At 38.0% G+C, this 20,329-nt stretch overlaps 1 protein-coding gene across 1 annotated transcript in view; it reads left to right on the top strand.

The window, feature by feature from the left end:
• The first annotated feature begins 1,122 nt into the window (after positions 1–1,122).
• The window catches only part of p24-1 (transmembrane emp24 domain-containing protein), a 44,043-nt gene continuing 24,836 nt past the window's right edge, over positions 1,123–20,329 (top strand). The window contains exon 1 of the mRNA XM_090375242.1: positions 1,123–1,514. Within this exon, the coding sequence (XP_090231368.1) occupies positions 1,365–1,514 (150 nt within the window). The 5' untranslated portion in view covers positions 1,123–1,364. The remainder of the gene's footprint in view (positions 1,515–20,329) is intronic.

Here is a 20,329-nt window from a genome sequence, read left to right as displayed (position 1 = left end):
TGGTGCCAAAGACCCTACATAACAGCCTAGCAGTAGGTCTCCTAGCGAACATCTACAAGGAAATTCAGAAAGTCGCAATCCTGAACACCTGAAGGATTCTCAGAGAGTTCTTCGACCAACAGTAACACCAGACAAAACAACAACCGTCCTGTGTCTTTGGTAGCAATACTCGTCATGAGGTGGAATCCCTAATCAGGCAGAAATAATAATAATAATAATAATAATAATAATAATAATAATAAGGCAAGCAAGGTCCATCACTTCGTAAAGTTCTTGCCACGCTGCTTACCATAGGTGCAAAACAAAGTGTATCGTGATTCGTTTGACCACATGTGTTTCTTCTATTTTCCACTGTCCAATTGCGAGGTTCTCAGCCCCACCGAAAGCGGATTTTTCTGAATTTCTCTGAATCAGATGGCCGCCCAATAGGCAGGCGACTGCCAATACCCAAATTCTTCAATTCCCTGCGCTTGATACAGGTTGAAATAGGAGAGTTCTGGGATTGGTTGAATTCAGATGTTATATGCTGCATACTGGATTTTCTATATTTCCGCACATTCCTCCTTTAGAGTAGGACGGCTTCGTTCTTGAAGTATTGTTTTTTTGCCACTTTGAGGTGTGGGTGGGAGAACTGCTTGCTTTATTGCAATTAAAAACCTTTGAGATGCATGCTTTTGAGAAACTAGTTATGTCTCTCGTTTCTTAGATCGTGTTCCTGCCAAACGTGCGTCCGCGATAAGACCATTTTCAAAGTCTGAGAGATCACTCGTTTTCCCCATTCTGGCTTCAGAATACTGCAGGCTGTGCAGTCTTTATACTTAACTAGACAACATTACAGTTGTCTTTGCATCATTTGCATTTATTCTGTCTGTGACTGTCTTAATACAAAGGGTTTTTTTTTTTTTTTTGAGAGATATAAAACTATTTTAATATTCCTCAAAAAAAAAGAGCGGTTTCTGACTAACTTTAGTGAGGAGGCGGAAATGTGCGTTGGAAGAAAGATGTAAAATGTGATGCAACCATTTAGAAAAACATATAGTTGTGATATGTTTCTTGTTAAATAGTTTAAAATTATTCAAGTTTTAATATCAAGAAAAAAATTACAGTTCTTTTGATAAATGTTTCCTATTTTCAAAGAACGACTGTGTTGATAATCGTAGCTAGTTTGCCATATTCGAATTGGTCATTTCTTGGATTGGCCACGTTGGAAGCAATTGCTGTCGTTTCCTTATTTTTAGATTGTTGGTTTTGGATGGTGATACAATGTTACGATAGTATTTTATTTGTTTATAATTTTTATTTCTGAATTTTTATACAGTTATTTTCGTGTTCATATATCAAAAAGGCGGTTTAAATATACAGTCATGTACAGTATATTTGGAAAAACTATATTCATTATCTCATGCTTAAAATTTGTTACCGGCGTTGAGCTGACTTTTGAATTGCCCGATAATGCTAAACAGTGTTTTCACGAAGATATAGAACAGGGTACGAAAGCTACTATTGAATTTCAGGTGAGGAGTTTACTGCTCTCATATTAGTAATAATTTTTATATCTCTCAAACAGTATATATTAGTAAAATTTTATTTCCGTTGGCTCCTGTTCAGGTGCAATATTTCATAAAGGCATTCACACGAGTAAGTAACGCTTCAGTTTAATAAAATACCCATTATAACAATAATGGCTGTTTGTTAATATGCGGATATATCGAGATTTTTGTTCAGTGCTGAAAATTTAAGCGATACTACTGGATCTCGGGCCAGAGTGGACAGCATGCTCGACCACAAGTTGGGGAGAATGCGATTCGAACCCGTAGCTGCCACAAAAAAATTCATGGCCCTTTGTGACTGACACAGAAAAATTACCCACTAATAATTCAGTGTATATATATATAACATTTCATTAATAATTCACAAAAGGGAGAGTGGGTCAAAAAGTGACTGAATGACAGACAAGTTGGCTTGGCTTCTGTTCCAGGATAAAGAATGGTCATATACAGGAGTGAAGTAATACTGCACTCCTACAGGAAAGTGGTACAGAAGAGAGAATAAGCGTAAATAATAGAAATATATTTGTGATGAATTCATACTCTCTTCTGACCTTGGTCATTTGGAGAATAGTCAAATTTATTATTATCTTACGTCATCTCATTGGTTAGTGATGTAGAGTAAGAATGTCAGTATATTGATTAAAAATTACATGAGCAAAGTTTGTTATATGTACTACATGCACATATAAAGTGGTTTGTTGTGACAAGTTTATTTAACTGGAAGGATGGAAGTAAAAAAACAGTATGTAATTACTTCAAATGCAAGGCACCTTTAAAAGAATGTAATGTAAATATATGCAGTTAAAGAGAAATAATAAAAGATAATAGGTTAGTTTAATGTAAATACAGACCTAGGAGAAGTATTAAAAGAGATTAAGAAAAGTAGTGAATAAGTTTGAACAAAATAAAATCTGAACATGTTAAGTGGGTCGGAAAACTGCTAGCATGTTATTATTATCTTATTGTCTTATGATTTAAGCAGACTGGGAGGATGGAAGACAATAGGTTAACAATAAGCAGACAGAGGTGAAAGCAATTCTTGTACTGTTTCTATTGGAATGAGCAGCAGCCTGAAAAACAAGTTGCTGGGGATTTCAAGAACTGCTGGGAGTCATGGAACAAGGAAATACATGGGCTGTGTTTGGGTAACTTAGTAAGAACAGGTGCATGTATATTTGCATAAACACCAGTGCAAGAAGTATAATAAGTAAATTTGATGAATTTGAAATGCTGGTCAAGACATCAAAGGCAGATATTGCGATATCAGGGATGTGGTGTGACATAGATATAAGGATTGCAGAATTGGAATTTGGTGAGTACAATGTGTACAGAAAGGATATATTATAGGAAGGGAGGAGTGGTTATGCTGTTAGTTAAGAAACACAAAATCTAAGCATCCAGTCGACATTGGGGGACAGTGCAATGTTTGGTCAGTTTGGTGTGACAAGCACTGGGAAAGCAAAAATGAGAGGAATGTGTTATAGGCTTAATGAGTCTGATGAGTACGATGATCAGTTGTGCAGAGAAATAGTGGGCCAGTAAAATCATAATGTCTCATAATGGGAGATTTTAACTTCCCAGATATTGACTGGAACTTGGTGGGTTGGTCACTCGCACACTAGCAAGACTTGTGGATTTATTCAATGACTATTCTCTACGGCATCATATTCGAGAGGCAACCAGAGGGAGTAATACTACATGATTTGATAATCAGCAGTGAATAGTCTTGCATTAAGTATCTGCAGAAAAGGAAACCACTAGGTGGCAGTAATCACAGCGTACGTATGTGGGATTTACTTAAAGATGTAGCAATCATCAGGAGTAAAGGGAAGGGTGTTTGCTTTTGTAAAGGTGATTATAGTGGTCCCAGACAGTTATTAAATTCTATTCCTTGGGACCAACTGATGATGTTACTAACAGTAAATTCTAAATGGGAAGTATTCAAGGAATTAATTGTGGAAACTACTAGGCTTTTCATACAAACTAAGAAATACTGTTCAAGGTTTAGGCCTAAATTGATGTCAGATGAACTAATGCGACCTGTAACAGAGAATCAAATATGCGTGGGATGCATATAAATTATCAGGTGACACAGAAGCCTATGGTAGATATAAGCTAATCTTTAATTAAGTCACAAAGCAAGTTAGGCAAGTGAAGGGATTACGAGAAATCTTTTTCTAGTAAACACTAGAAAGAGGAGGATAAATCAGGTTTGTACACTTAATATTGATGGTTCAACTGTTGATGATCCTGCTCAGGTTGCTGACAAACTGAATGAGTATTTTGCATCTACATTTAAACAAAGAATTCTTCAGGGAATTGGATACCAGACTTTTATCAAACTAACAGGGAGCTAAATGATTTTATAATAAAATAACTGAGAGAAAAGTTAAGAGAAATTGTTGAAGTTAACCATAAGAAAGACTCCTTGGGGATGGTATCTGTCCAATTATATTAAGGAATGCAGCAAAGGAAGTAAGCCAACCCCTAACCATAATTATGAGAGCATCTGTGGATTCAAGAGAGGCTCCCGCAGACTAAAGAAGTGCAAGCAAATCCCCATTTCACGAAGGGGGATCAAAGGAGGACATGAGAAGTTACAGACCTGTTAGTTTAACTTCTGTTCTGGGGAAAACAGTGGAGTCACTAGTTAAAGAATTAATTCTGGACCATCTAGACAAGACTGCAGTTAGTTCAGGGACAGTATGGGTTTGTTAGGGGGAAATCTTGCCTGTCTAATTTGATTAGATATTACGATGTGGTCACAATGGAACAGGATGCAAAATTTTATTTATATATGATTGGATTTTGGGAAAGCTTTTGACACTGTTGCACATAAAAGACTGCTATACAAATTGGAGCAGTATGGCATTAAGGATAAGTTGCTGCTGTGGATAAAGGGATGGTTGAGTGGGAGGAGACAGATGGACACTGCTCTTTGTGGTCTAATGTTATTAGTGGTCCCCCAGCTTAGATGTTGGAACCATTGTTGTTTTCTGTTATCAATGTTATGAAGGTATATCAGGCTTATTGTCCAAGTTTGCAGATGATACAAAAAGGTGACAGGGTGATATGCTATGGTGGTATGCTATTGCAACAGGATCTAGAAAAGTTGGGCAGATGGGCTGAGAAGTGGCAACTGAAGTTTACCATTGACAGATGAAAAGTACTACAAATTATTAGCAGTAACCCCAGAGTAACATTCGAACTGTGCAGTACTACACTCAGGGTAGTAAAATTTGAAAGAGACCTGGCGGTAATTGTGCAGTCAATATGAAGTTTTCAGAGTAGTGCAGACAAGCTGCCAGAGCATCCTTGTCAATTATCCCTTTGTGTAAGGCCACACCTTGAGTATTGCATACAAGTCTGGAGACTTCATTTTAGGAAGGATATAGAGTTGCTAGAATGAGTACAGAGAAGGGATTGAGCAAGCCCAGTGCTGAAGGGGGTTTTTCCCTCTTGCTCATATTACACACTTGAGGGGGCATAAATTCAAATTGAGGAAAGGCAAGTTCAGAATAGATGTATGGAAATTAGCCAGCGAGTGTTCGATTGCTGGAACAAACTGCCATCTGTCGTGGAAGTTGATAGCTTAAATACATTCAGGGAAGAACTGGACAAACTTTTGGAGTGAACGAATAGGTGAAATGAGAAGGTTTTGTTTTTTGGCTAATGCTGTATAAGCTTGCTTTCCTGCATCATATGCCACTATTAATGCTAATAACCTTGCGGAAAGTAATAACTTCATAACCTTGCAAACATCAGTAAATTAAAATCAAAAATAAACTGCAAATAACAGTAATTAAAAACAAAAGGATGTATTGAAAATAGTGCTATTAATGTAATTGTTGGGTTGATTTATTTTATTAATTTGAAAAAAAAGGTCAAAAACAGATGGGGAGAAATGAAACGTAATACCAAAATAATTTAAATGGGTAGATTACGATGGCTAACATTATCGGGGGATGTTATCATAATTATTTGGGTTGACAGCATTATGAACTTCTTACTAATGTGGAAAAAATCACCAAAAAAATAGGTAAATCAATTGTCAGCAAAACATGGTTATTAAACAAGGGATGTGTATCAGCAGTAATGTAGACAGAGTCTGTGTTGTATGTCTATAATAATTGAATGCATAAATAAGGGTGCATCAAGTATTTTTGTAGTAATGTAAAAATCTGTTGTTGAAAGATATAGGGAGGGTTATTTCTCTTCATCGTTCAAGAATACAATTTTTCATCTCATCACTACAGTTTTATAAAAATGTGAGAATCTTTATTTATGGACTTAATAATGGCTTCGCCGATGGTATTCTCCACCTTGTCGCGGTGGGGGGGGGGCTTGTGTTTCCCGATGACCCGGAGAGCTAAGTCGGCAGTAGCTTAGCTACTGGTTGGGTCTCCCAAGCCGGACAGGTCAAAGGGTAGGGGCCAGACTAAGAGAGAGATACCCCGGCCCTCCAGGTTGGGGGTTGCTGCAACAGGCTAGCTCCTCATTCAGTGGAAAAAATACACAAATGCTAAACGACCTAAAGTGAAAATGAAAACCGACTGCACTTTCTGAAATGACTCGGCAAACGGGAAAGGACTATGATTTTGGGATGCTGGAATATTCAAGGCCTATCAACTAAAAGAAACTTTCTTCTGGATGAACTGCAAAAATTCAAGTTAGACATCGTCGTGTTATCAGAGACAAAGAAAAAGGGGTGTGGAGAGGAAATAATGGGAGAATACTGCCATTTTTGGGGTGGTGTCAATAAGAGTGAAAGAGCAAGAGCAGGAGTTTCTAATGCTGTTAAAAAGAAATTGAGACACATCAAAAAAACTAGCAATTTATTAATGAAAGAATGCCGACCGGGATAGCCAGGTGGGTTAAGTGCCTACCTAGCAACCCAAAGGTCGCGGGTTCGAATCCCGCCTCGGGCTTGGATATCACGATGGTGCCGTACCTCTGGTTACGGTTGGATTTCACGGCCACGATACACGAAGGAAGCAGGAAAAAACTGGTTCCTTTGTGTATATTGCTCACATCATACGAAATAAATAAATAAAATGAAAGAATGATCTCATTGGAATTGACAATGTATGGGAGAGAAATATGTATTTTGGGAATGTATGCCCCGACTAATGACACCGCTGATACCTTGAAGGATGAATTTTGGGAGGATCTGAGAGAACTAATAAGAAAAAATACCTAAGAACAAAGAGATATTTCTAATGGGAGATTTCAATGAAAGAGTAGGAACTGAACAAAATAGCAAAGTTATTGGAAGATTTGGAGAGAAAGAGAGGAATGACAACGGAGATAGACTATACAATCTTTTTGAACAGTTCGACTTGAGAATAAACAACACATTTTTCCAACACAAAGATATCCATAAATATACATGGTCACAGGAGACAAGACAAATTAGATCAGTTATAGATTACATTATTTCAAAACATTCAGGGACTTATGTATTGAAAGATGTCAGAGTTTATAGAGGAGCCAAATGTGGATATGACCATTTTCTTGTTAAAACAACACTGGTGGAACTGGATTAAGAAAATATGTGTGGACAACCAACAATGCAGGGATGGAGAAATGCTACAAGTGGATCAATTTAACGTTGACCTACTCTAGGATGACAGCATTAGAAACAACTTCACCCAGAGGCTGTATGCTGCAATTAACATAGAGATAAAAGGTAATACTGAAGAAATCTACGAATATTTAAAAAATACTGTTAAAAAAATAGCTCATGAAATCCTAGGCAAAAAGAAAAGCCAAGGACCAAAAAAGACCTGGATTACAGAGAAAGTAAGAGCTGCTGTAGAGGAAAAGAAACTTGCATATCAGAAATGGCTGAGTGATAGGAATGCTGCACATTTATGTCGAAAAGAAGAAAATAGCCAATCGGTCGGTAGTAGAAGTGAAGAATGGGAAAGGAAATGCGCAACTATTAATAGCAAATTGGGCTTCAAGCAATCAGCAGAATTGTGGAAGGTCCTTAAAGATTTGAGAAAACAATAAACACAATACTAGTTTGCAATTAATACCTTTGAAAGACTGGACGGAGTACTATGAAGGACTTTTAAAAGAAGACCGGGAAGAGTTCAAGACCATAGAGGATTTTGGTGTAGAAGACTCAGGCTTAAAAGTTTCTGTTAGGGAAGTGGAACTCCTGCTGAAGGAAGGAATGGCAAATCACCTTTGTTTGTTATTTGGTTTTTAGGAGCATTAGCAACTAAGGCCATATTGCTCCGGGGATATGCGGTGGTCATTCCTTGACCTTTCCGCATCGTCCGTATTTGGTGGTCACGGGCTCAAATCCCGGTCCAATCAAGAAGCATGTGCTATGCGCTGCTGCTCCTGCCCACCTGGCTACGGAGGAGCCGGCAAATCACCTGGACCTAGAGGAGTTTACATGGAACTTCTGAAATATGGAGGAAGAGGAGTGGCTGTTCTGATACAAAAACTGTTAAACAGTATACTGAGAGGAGAAGAAATACCGAAAGAAATTATAACAGGGTATATTACATCGATTTATAAGAAGGGCGATTGGAAAAGCTGTTAAATTACAGAGGAATATGCGTCCTGAACCCGCTGTTAAAGATCCTTGGAAAATGGATCGGGAACCATTTAGAAGCCCAAATCAAGGTATCAGAAGAACAAAGTGGTTTTTCAGCCGGGAGGTCATGTATAGACCATATCTCAACAGTACGACAGATCCTTGAAAAATGCCAATCAAAAGGGAAAAAAATCTTTATGATTTTCATTGACTTTGAAAATGCATATGACAGTGTTCCAAGAAAACTTATGGGAAGCACTGAAAGAGGCAAATATTGATGGACAACTAATTAACATTATTAAGGCAATTTACAGGAATAATAGATGCAGAATTAAAGTGGGATCAGCTTTGTCACCTGAATTCCACACTTCAAAAGTCTTATTACAAGGTTGTTGCATGTCACCAACACTTTTCAAAATTTATACCGACATCTGCCTAAGATATCTGGTCAAAAAAATGTAATAAAATGGGATTGCCGATTAATAAGAACACCTATATTCACAATTTACTTTTTGTGGACAATCAGATGGTGATAGCACAAGACTTAGAAGATGCAAAGTATGCATGTCGTCAATTGTTTGAGGAATACAAACAATGGGGTCTAAAAATCAATTTTAGCAAGACTGAAATGTTGTCTTCAGGACCAGGACACTTTCTAAATATTGCAGGTTTTAAAATCAAACAAGTCGATAAATTCAAATATTTGGGATCAATCTTACAAAGTGATGGATCATCCCAAGCAGAGACCAATAAGAGAATTGCAGATGGCAGAAAGGCTATCGGTCTGTGGACAAAAATATCCTAAATAAAACAAAGAAACTTATATTTAAAACGATTGTACAAAGTATTTTGTATGGAGCAGAAACCTGGACGTCGAATCGGCGAGCGGAAAACAAATTGCTCTCCACAGAAGTGGATTTTTGGAGACGCTCAGCAGGAACTTCTAGAAGAGACAGAAAATGGAATGAAGACATAAGGGAAAAAATGGAAGTGAAAGAGACTATTATTGACACCATCAAAGAAAAGCGTTTAACATGGTATGGACATGTAAAACGGATGCAATAAAACAGATATCCAAAGGCTATCCTGGAATGGATACCTCCTGGAAGGAGAAGAGGAAGACCTAGGAGGACATGGATGGATGGAGTACGGGAGTGCATGACAGCCTGAGGATTAACTGGCCAAGACATCCTGAACCGCACTTTATGGCGGTGAAAAAATTCCTAACAAGAAAACTTGTAGGCTGAGGAAACCCATTGTGAATGGAAACACTCCTCTCGAAGAAGAACTTAAATAATTGTCGGACTGCCAGTACAAATTTATATCCCTTGTTTTGTTATCAACATTTCTATACCGATTGATTTAATGATATTTGGCCTGTTTTCTTTTTATCATCAGTCTTGGAGGTTCATAATGCTTTGTTGTCCTGGATAGATACTTATGTTTGTAGTCCCTAATGAAGTTAATCACGTTGATTGATTCAATTAATTATTTTAATATTAATGTTAACATTTACAATAATTTACAATCACTTTTACATTTACATTTGGTGCCTCTGTAGCCAGGTGGAGCAGTGCATAGCACATGCTTCTTGATTAGACCAGGATTCGAGCCCGTGATCAACAAATACAGAGCATGTGGAGAGGTCAGGGAATGACCACCACATATCCCCAGAAAAATATGGCCTTAGTTGCTAATGCTCCTAAAATCCAAATAACAAACAAACAATCATTAGCATTAATAGAGGCATATGATGCAAGAAAGCAAGCTTATGCAGCATCAGCCAAAAAAAAAAAAAAAAAAACCACTTCCATTTCACCCCTCCGTTCATTCGAAATACCTGTCCAGCTGAGCCTTAAATTTATTTAGGCTATCAACTTCCACAACAAGGGATGGAAGCCTGTTCCACAAACCAACTACCCACTGGCTAAAGGCAAATTTCCGCACATCTATCCTACATCTGTCTTTCCTCAATCTGAATTTATGCCCTCTCAGGTTTCTGAGAGGAAGAATTCTGAGCAAGAGAAAGAATCCCATCGGCATTGAGCATGCTCAAACCATTCAGTCCATGTTAACATTTACAATCAGTCCGCGGGGGGGGGGAGGTCTCCCTGGATTGGAGATGTGCAAATATGACCCCAATTCACAAAGGGGGATCGAAGGGTGACACAAATAATTACAGACCTGTTAGTTTAACTTCTGTTCCGGGGAAATTAATGGAGTCACTGGTTAAAGAAGTAATACAAGATCATCTAAACAAGACTGCAGTTATAGTTCAGACACAGCATGGGTTTGAAGTATTGCATATGGGTAGCAATAACCCCAGAATAACCTAGCAACTGGGTGGTACTAAACTCAGTGGTTGAGAGTGAAAAGGACCTGGGGGTAATTGTGCCGTCAGTTATGAAGTTCTGATCAGTGCAGACAGTCTGCAAAAGTAGCTCATGGTGTCTTGTCAACAATGTACAGGAATGTTTCTAGCAAGGATAAGGAGGTGATTATTCCCTTGTATAAAGCAGTGGTCAGACCACACCTTGAGTATTGTATACAGGTCTGGAGGCCTCATATTAGGAAGGATGTAGTGCTGCTCGAACGAGTACAGAGAAAGGCAATGAGATTGGTGAATGCAACAAAGGGTTGCTCTTACAAAGAAAGACAAGTTCTGCAAATTGCAGCATCTGGAGACTAGGCACCTGCGAGGTGATCTGATTGAGGTGTATAACCTCTTGCCTAGATTAGCATTAGCATTAGTAGAGGCATTTGATGCAAGAAAGCAAGCTTATGCAGCATCAGCCAAAAAAAAAAGAAAGAAAAAAAAAAAAACCACTCCCACTTCACCCCTCTGTTCGTTCAAAATACCTGTCCAGCTGAGCCTTAAACTTATTTAGGCTATCAACTTCCACGACAAGGGATGGAAGTCTGTTCCACCAACCAACCACTCGCTGGCTAAAGGCAAATTTCCGCACGTCTATCCTACATCTGTCTTTCCTCAATTTGAATTTATGCCCTCTCAGGTGATTATTCTGAGCGAGAGGAAGAATCCCATCAGCATTTAGCATGCTCAAACCATTCAATGCTTTATACACCTCTATCAGATCACCTCGCTGGTGCCTAGTCTCCAGACACTGTAATTTGCAAATCTTAAGCCTTTCTTCGTAAGAGCACCCCTTTGTTCCATTCACTAATCTTGTTGCCCTTCTCTGTACTCGTTCCAGCAGCTCTACATCCTTCTTGAAATGAGGCCTCCAGGCCTGTATACAGTACTCTAGGTGTGGCCTGACCATTGCCTTATACAAGGGAATAATCACCTCCTTATCCCTGCTAGAAAAATTCCTATATATCATTGACAATACACCATGAGCTACTCTTGCAGCCCGTCTGCACTGCTCAGAGAACTTCATATCTGCCTGCACAACCACCCCCAGGTCCCTTTCATTCTCTACCACTGTCAGTGTAATACCACAGAGTTGATACGTTGCTCTGGGGTTGCTGTTTCCCATGTGTAGTACTTTACATTTGTCAATGTTAAACTTCATTTGCCACCTCTCAGCCCATCTGCTCAACCTTTCCAGATCCTGTTGCAGCAGCATAGTGTCAGTAGTGTCCTTGACAACCCTGCCTACCTTTGTATCGTCTGCAAACTTCGACATTAAGCTTGATATACCATCATCAATATCATTTATGAATACAGAAAACAATAATGGACCCAACACTGAGCCCTGAGGGACTCCACTAATAACATTAGTCCACGACGAGCAGTGTCCATTGATTACCACTCTGTCTTCTCCCCCTCAGCCACCCCTTTACCCACAGCAGCAATTTGCCTCCAATGTTACACTGCTCCAATTTGTACAGCAGTCTTCCATGTGCAACAGTATCAAAAGCCTTTCTAAGATCCAAGTATATAATATCAAAGTTATTCCCTGCATCCAGTTCCTTTGTGACTGCATCATAGTATCCAATCAAATTGGTCAGGCAAGACTTCCCCTTAACAAAACCATGCTGTGACCGAGCTATAACTGAAGTCTTGTCTAAATGATCCTGCAGTGCTTCTTTAACTAGTGCCTCCATTAATTTTCCTGGAACAGAAGTTAAACTCACAGGTCTATAATTGCTTGTGTCAGCTTTTGATCCTCCTTTGTGAATTGGGGTCACATTTGCACATCTCCAGTCTATGGGTACCTCCCCTGAGTCCAAGGAAGCTCTCATAATTATGGCTAAGGGTTTGCTTACTTCCTTTGCTGCCTCCTTTAATATAACTGGATAGATCCCATCCACCCCAGGTGCCTTTCTTGTGTTTATCTTCAACAATTTCTCCTCCACTTTACTCTCAGTTATTACAAGATTCTCTAGCTTACTGCTAGAGTTGAATACACCTCTGGCATTCCCCTCGCTAAATAACTCCTCATGTGTGAATGTCGATTAGTTTCCTGAAGGGACATAAATTCAAATTGTGGAAAGACATTTGTAGAATACAAGTGTGGAGATTTGCCTTTAGCTAGTGGGTGGTTAATTGCCTGAACAAACTTCCATCTGTCGTAGAAGTTGATAGCTTAATTCAAGGCAGAACTAGACAACCATTTGGAGTTAATAATGGATGTGTGAAATGGGAAGGGTTTTTTATTTTTTGGCTGATGCTATATAAGCATGCTTTCTTGCATCACAAGCCTCTACTAATGCTAATGCACTTTCCCCGCCCTGTTTTGGACTTCTGTTTCAACCTCCTATTTCAAACTATATGCCTTGTATATTAATACCATTACTTCTAATTTACTTTCAGTGTATTCCTTTGTGTTTAACCGCAATTATTTGTGGTTTCTTTTTTAATTAATATATTATATGTGATAGTTTAAATGAATTGAATAAACTGTTGGCATCCTTGCTGCTTCTCAGACAGTGCACATAAGGTGGCCTAAATTTAAATTAAAAAAGATTGTTGTTGGATAGATCTGCAGAAATGCAGATCTATCCAACAACAATCCAACATTTTCTTTCAGCCAGAGACTAATTGATTGTTTGTTAGATCAAACTTCCATTAAGTATTGTGGTTTGTTTTAAGAAATTTGAGGATAGACAAATTATTAGAGGTGGGTGATGTTGGTATTTTTGGCTGATGCAGTATAAGCTTTTTCCTTGCATCATCTGTGCTACTAATACTTAATCTTTAGAATATATGCTATCTCATGGATCATTGTGAAGAGCAGTGATTGATAGGCTCTTAGCATCTCCTACTCATTGCTTTCCTTGCAGTGATTGGAGCTCTGACCTCTTCAGTACAGTATATGGTACCTGTTTCAGTTAGTGTATTCATTAGTGTGTTTATTCTATTCCCCCCTCTGCAGTTTTAAAATCAGAAAGCTAGTTCCTGATTTTAAAACAGCAGCAAGGAGGAATAAACTCTGTTGGATTAAAATCGGTGTTTATTCTGCCCTTGCTGCTGGATTAAAGTCTGGTAATCGGCAGCCTATCAAAGTAATGTGTGGAGGAGCTAAGCCTGTGTATCACTGCATCAGACCAGCTTCCCCAATGATTGCTTGGAAGGTGTTCATATTCTAAAGATTAACTAAAATTTTAATTTTTAAAATTTATGTGAATAGTGAAGGAGATTGTGTTTTATATATATAAAAATGTGCATTTGTCCTTTACAATAGAGTTACAGACACTGATGGTTTAAAGTAACATCAGAACCATTAAAGAAGGATAATTTATTAAACATTTAAAATAAACAAGAATTTAAAATTATATGGATTTTATTTTGAATGTTTTGTTATATATATATTAATACGGAAGCCGTTTTCTTGAGGCAGCCATTGTGAACACTAGGCCTAACCGATCGGGCTGAAGGTGGTCTCAAATTGAAGATATTTCTTCCTAGGTGTGCATGAAAATGGGAAAATATAAAAATTCCGAATAGTTTTATTTTACAGATGGGCCATAAACTCTCCATAAAATACAAAGATTTTGCAATAATTAATCATTCTCCTAAAGATCGAATTGCAAATATAATTTAAATACTTACTTGGTGCTGAGAAGGCCATGATCAGTAAGCCTCTCCCATTGCACTATGGGTTAGCTGACTCCTGCCACTTTCCCAAACTGGGATAGATGAAGCATGGAATTTTTGTTAGTAGGGGTTGTGTTTGCCCTCCCCCTTTTTTAATAATCAAAAAATAGGCTGTTGTTGGGAGATGGTATGCAAGGGAAGAAGATAGAAAACTTGATCTGATAATCAGATGAAGAGCATTACTCCTCTGGTTGCTTCTCGAACATGCTGCTGTAGTAAATATTCATCCGATAAATCCACAAATGTCTTGCTAGCATCCGAGTGACCAAACCGCAAGTTCCAGTCAATATCTAGAAATTTAAAATCCCCATTATAAGACATTCTAATTTAGTAGTCCACTCTATTTCTCTATTCAATTGTTCATTGTAATCATCAGGGTCATTAGGCCTGTAACAAACTCCTACTCTCATTTTTGTTTTCCCGGTGCTTGTCATGCCAAACTGGCTTAGCATTGCACTGACCACCCATGTCAACTGGATGCATTGCCATAGATTTTGTGTCATAACTAACTGCATAAACCTTCCTATCCTGTCTGTCCTTTCTGTACACATTGTACACGCTTGGAATTACCATCTCTAAATTAAATCCAAAAAGATGCCCAGGTCTTGACTTGAGTGAAAATCAAATAATAATCAAATTTCATGAATTTTTTCCAGCTGTACTGCTCAACTTGTTCAACAAATATCTTCTGGAGGGCAGCTTTCAGATTCCATGGAAGTTGACCCTTCTAAAAAATACTTCATAAACAAGGAAAGCCCAAGACAAATCCCTGTGGCTACTGACCTCTCACTCTTGGTAAATTTGGGCAGTCTTTGAGAGGTTGCTCACCCCATGGTTAACCAAAATGTTTGAGGATTATCATCTTAGCTCAGAATGTCAGCATAGGTTTAAAAAGGGCACTCGACTGAAGGTGCTATACAGACAGTTTTAAATTACATTCAGACTTCAGCCAGTAAATATGTTCTAATGGTTTTTGTGGATTTTGAGGGTGCTTTTGACTCACTTTGGTGGGAGAGCACACTCAAGTCTTTGCGTTTTGTGCACTGTGATAAATACATCTTTGAAACTCTAAGATCTTATTTTCAGGATAGGAAGGTAAAAGTAAGTGCTAAGCATTTAACCTATGAGTCGTGTTTCCAGAGGATGCCCTCAGGGTTCTGTACTGGGGCCTCTCCTCTGGAATGCGGTTCTAGATCAGTGGTTTGTAAGAGATAATCTGGATTGTATAAAGGTTGCTAATGTGGATGACATGGTGTTGTGTGTCTCAGGTTGGTCCAGGAGAAGTATTAAGGAAAAATTCAACTGGTTCTTGATTACCTATCTGATTGGGCGAAGCTGAATAAGTTAAATTTCCCCAAATTTATGGTATTGAAAACAAAATTAAATACCATAAATTTTATGGTATTTAAAACAAAATTAAACAGATCTCTTAGTTTTACTAGACACAAAACAAATTCCTTTTGTCTCCAGCATTAAATATCTTGGATTGACTCTTATGATAAGCTTACATTTCAGGTAATAAAATTTCAGAAGAAATAAAGAATTTTACTGCATCTGCAATTTGCTTCTCTAGAAAGGAATGGGGATTAACCAAAAAGGTCTTTATTTTTATATTATAAAACAATATTTATTTCTATTGTGTCTTATGCTTCCAGGATTTGGCATATTGCAGCTACTAAAACTAAGGTAAAAACAAAATTAATTTTGACACAAAAATCAATGCTTCTTTCTATCATACATGTGCCATGTACAGTCTCTAATAATGCCCTGCAAGTGCTTGCTGGCACACTGCCTTTAGATCTACATATTATTTATTTGGGCATGATAAATAAATTAAAGAAGGGCTTGTCTACTACCCAACTAGACATTACTTCATACCTGGCTAATAATCTCAAAAATGAGAAAACAAGGATTTGAACTTGCTTGGCAACAGTTTGGCAACAATGCTGAAATAGTAGTGAGTATGGAGAGGTAACAAGAAAATTCATTCTGAAGGTTGAATATGTGGATTTGAAAACTGAAGCCATGGTTTTCTCTCAGGTTGAATATTTTGTATTTACTGACAGGACACGGCTCACTCAGATCAAAACTGTTTGGGGGGGGGGGCTCGAGCCAGATCCTTGATGTACATGTGGAGAAGCAGAAACTTGGCTTCTTGTTTTATTTCACTGTTGTCTCTATTCTGATGAAAGACAGATACTGATGAGAAAAATTCCTGAATTTTTAGACAGTAATGTTCACTTGTTTGTGGGTGGTTCAGGAAATTTTGAAGCCTTCCAGGATTTTGCAACTAAAGTGTTTTTCAAGAGACTTGAACTAAGATCCCTTTCCTCCAGTTTGGCTTACCTTTGTCATACCGAAGATTTACTCTGCTTTTCCTCCAGGATTTTTATCTACAGTAAAATTTTAAAATTTAGAAGAACTTAATTTCTGGAAACAATTACAGATTTTGTTTTTAATCCTGTTTGCTGAACAGTTGGTTATAGCCCAGTGATAGTTTGTATGGTGACATAATGAAGACTGAAAAAGGGATAATACTTAAATATGAACACTATTAATTTAATCCAGTTTCTATTTGTGCTGATGAATCTTCAACATTGAAGATATACATATCTGGCTAAGCTGGTTCAGCTAGATATGTAAATCTATAGTTTCACCTCAGAGGTGAATGATTGAATATTCATTTATAACTGGCTTTTAGCAGAATGTGAGGCAAGGCTTCTTTGTGTGACATGACATTTTGAATGTACTCTAAAAATGTGGCACAATGGTATGTGACATTTCAAAATATTGAGGAAATACTGCTTGGGTTACTGTGGCCTTCAAGTTACAGGTGATTAGAATCAAACTTGGTGTTAAAAGGTGGAAACTGTTGAGATAATCAGAAGAGCATGCATGGATAGCATCATTGCATGAACTCTCACATCTCCTACACTGTTAGAAACAGGGTTCCTGAAGTGTGTGTAGAAGTAAAAATTTTGCAGTCTAAACCTACCTTAGTTCTATAAGATGTACAAATATAGATCCCAAGATTGGAATAGAAGAAATAATTTGAGTCTATCTACCCTGTGTAGAGGTGGAAGGAACATATGATGTGATATTGTGAATATATTAAGAGTAATGAGTAACTTGAGGAGGAAACTTTGTATTGTATTTTTGTGCTTTCAGGTTTTTTTTTTTTTTTTTTTGGAGTGTTGATTTCCTTTGAGAAAATGTCAGGAATTTTTGAATTATTTTAGTCAGTAGTTATAGTATTGTACTGGTGAGTCCACTGGTGCAATTTTTTTTAAAATTTATTTTATTATTTATTTATTTTTTGTTGGTACCCAGGACTGGGTATGGGATTTTGCTGCATTCACAGGTATAGCACTACCTCCTGTGGATGCAGGATTTTGTGCATTGTGCACAAACAGTGGAAAGGCCCGTATTTAAGGTAGTGTGTGGTATTCAGGACTGGGCAACCTGAGTACGGGGTTAATGCATCCACTGGTTTTGCACTACCTCTAGTGGATGCAATAAAATACAGGAAACAGGTCCGGTTCCATGTGCTGAGGGTGACCACTGGGTAGCAGTTTTACAGGTGATGGCTGCTCCCTGGTAGCAAAGGGGCCTGATACTCACAACACTACTGCAGAACATTCACTAACACTACATATAAATTCATTAACCACACGTCAGGCCTGTTTTACAGAGTTTATATTTCATCACAGAGACACTAGGTGGAGACAGACATTAGTCTGGGAGCCACCATGGACAGAGTGCACATACATACATGTACACATTGTACTCTCCAAATTCTGCATTCCTTATATCTGTGTGACACCACATCCCATGATATCACATCTGCCTTTGATGTCTTGAACAGCACTTCGAATTCATTGAATTTATTTACTAAACTCCTAGCATTGGTGTATATGCAAGTATAGCATTAGTCGAGGCATATGATGCAAGAAACCAAAAAAAAAAAAAACAATCTCTACCCATTTCACCCATCCAATCACTCCAAATGTTTATCTAGTTTATCCTGTTCTCTTTATTTGGTGAACTGGTGTTGGTCTGGTATGAGTAGAAATATTGGGTGGATTGCTGGTGAAGTTTTAATTTATCATTAAGATTATATTCTGGGAATGGTAAGTCTATTAATTCTTAATCTGTGAATATGAATACTGGAAATTTTGTTACGTCTTCTCTGGACCTTATGATATATTTTTAATACTTTCAAATAACTTGGATTATTTCCATGAAATCATTTAAATCTATTGGACTGTTACTTGCCTGAGAATTTTGTCTACTGTGTGCTGAATGATGGTGCTAAATCTCGTAATCTTGATCAGTTCCTTTATGTGTAGGCCTTTGGAAATAAGTAGGAGTGTCCTGCACTTAATGAGAAATCGATATTGGGCAATTGGGTAATTAAAATGTTTGCCTTTATTCATTGTGCTAATAGACCTTACTGAAATCCCTTCTACGATGCCTGATTCTGAAGGTTTGTAGCCTACATATTCAGTCTTTCCTCACATGAGTACTGTATTTTATATTTCACCAAGCAGATTGCCTTCTAATTGGCTTCTTTTAGACAAAGAAGCCAATTTCTATTTTATGTTTACATACTTGAACACAGTATTCCAAGTGTGGTCTTACAGTTGCCGATTCAGTGGGCTAATGACCTCACTACCTCTGTAGCATAATTGCTACCTCTCTGCCTGTCTGTACTGCTCAGAGGACCTAATGTTTGACCATATCATATCTCCCAGATCACTTTCTTCTACTAGTTTTAATTTAACCCCATAAAGTATTTAAGAAGTATTTTGTGATTGCCATTCCACAGCCACAAAATACTTATAAGACCTTGCATTTTTTGCTGCATTAAAACCAATGCTAGGAGTTTAGTAAATAAATTTGATGAATTTGAGGTATTGCTCAAAACATCAAAGGCAGATATTGTTGGGATATCAGAGACATGGTGTCACACAGATATAAGGGATGCAGAACTGCAATTTGGGGAGTACAACGTCTACAGAAAGGATAGACAGGATAGGAAGGGGGGAGGGGTTATGCTATTAGTTAAGAAACACATAAAAACCAAGGAAGTGAAGCCAGTCGACATCGCTGGACAGTGCAGTGTTGAGTCAGTTTGGTGTGACATAAGCATTGGGAGATCAAAATTGAGAGTAGGAGTGTGCTATAGGCCTAATGACTCTGATGAATATAATAAGGAACTGTACAGGGAAATAGAGTGGGCCAGTAAATCAGAGAGTCTTATAATGGGAGATTTTAATTTCCCAGATATTGACTGGAATTTGGGGGCTGGTTACTCACGCACTAGCAGGGCTTTTGTGGATTTATTGGATGATTGTTTTCTACATCAGCATGTTCGGGAGGCAACTAGAGGGAGTAATACTCTTGATTTGATTATCAGCAGTGATATTCATGCATTAAGAATCTGCAGATAAATGAACCACTAGGTGGCAGTGATCACAGTGTGCTGAAGTGGGATTTACTCAAAGAGGTAACTACCATTAGGGGTAAAGGGAAGGGTTATTGCTTCCGTAAAGGCGACTACAATGGACTGAGACAGTATTTAAATTCTATACAGTGGGACCAACTGATGATGTTACCAACAGCAAATTCAAAATGGGAAGCATTCAAAGAACTTATCTTGGACGCTACTAGGCTTTACATACCAACTAAAAAATATTGTTCAAGGTTTAGGCCAAAATGGATGTCAGATGAACTAATGAGGCATATGGCAGAGAAGAAAAATGCATGGGATACTTACAAATTAACACATGACACAGAAGCCTATGATAGATACAAGTTGATATGCAACCAAGTTACAAAGGAGGTTAGGCAGGCGAAGGCAGATTACGAGAAATCCTTGGCAAGAGATGCAAAGAAAAACAGCAAAGAGTTCTTTACTTATGTAAACTCTAGAAGGAAGGGGATGAATCAGATTGGTCCACTTGATATTGATGGGTCAACTGTTGATGATCCTGCTCAGGTAGCTAACAAACTAAATGAATATTTTGCGTCGACATTCACACATGAGGAGTTATTCAGCAAGGGGAATGCCAGAGGTGTATTCAACTCTAGCAGTAAGCTACAGAATCTTGAAATAACTGGGGGTAAAGTGGAGGAGAAACTGTTGAAGATAAACACAAG

This window comes from Mastigoproctus giganteus, chromosome 6 (assembly GCF_048544385.1).
Source record: "Mastigoproctus giganteus isolate SK-2022 chromosome 6, ASM4854438v1, whole genome shotgun sequence".
NCBI lineage: Eukaryota > Metazoa > Arthropoda > Arachnida > Uropygi > Thelyphonidae > Mastigoproctus > Mastigoproctus giganteus.
This window is presented reverse-complemented; position numbering and strand designations above follow the sequence as displayed.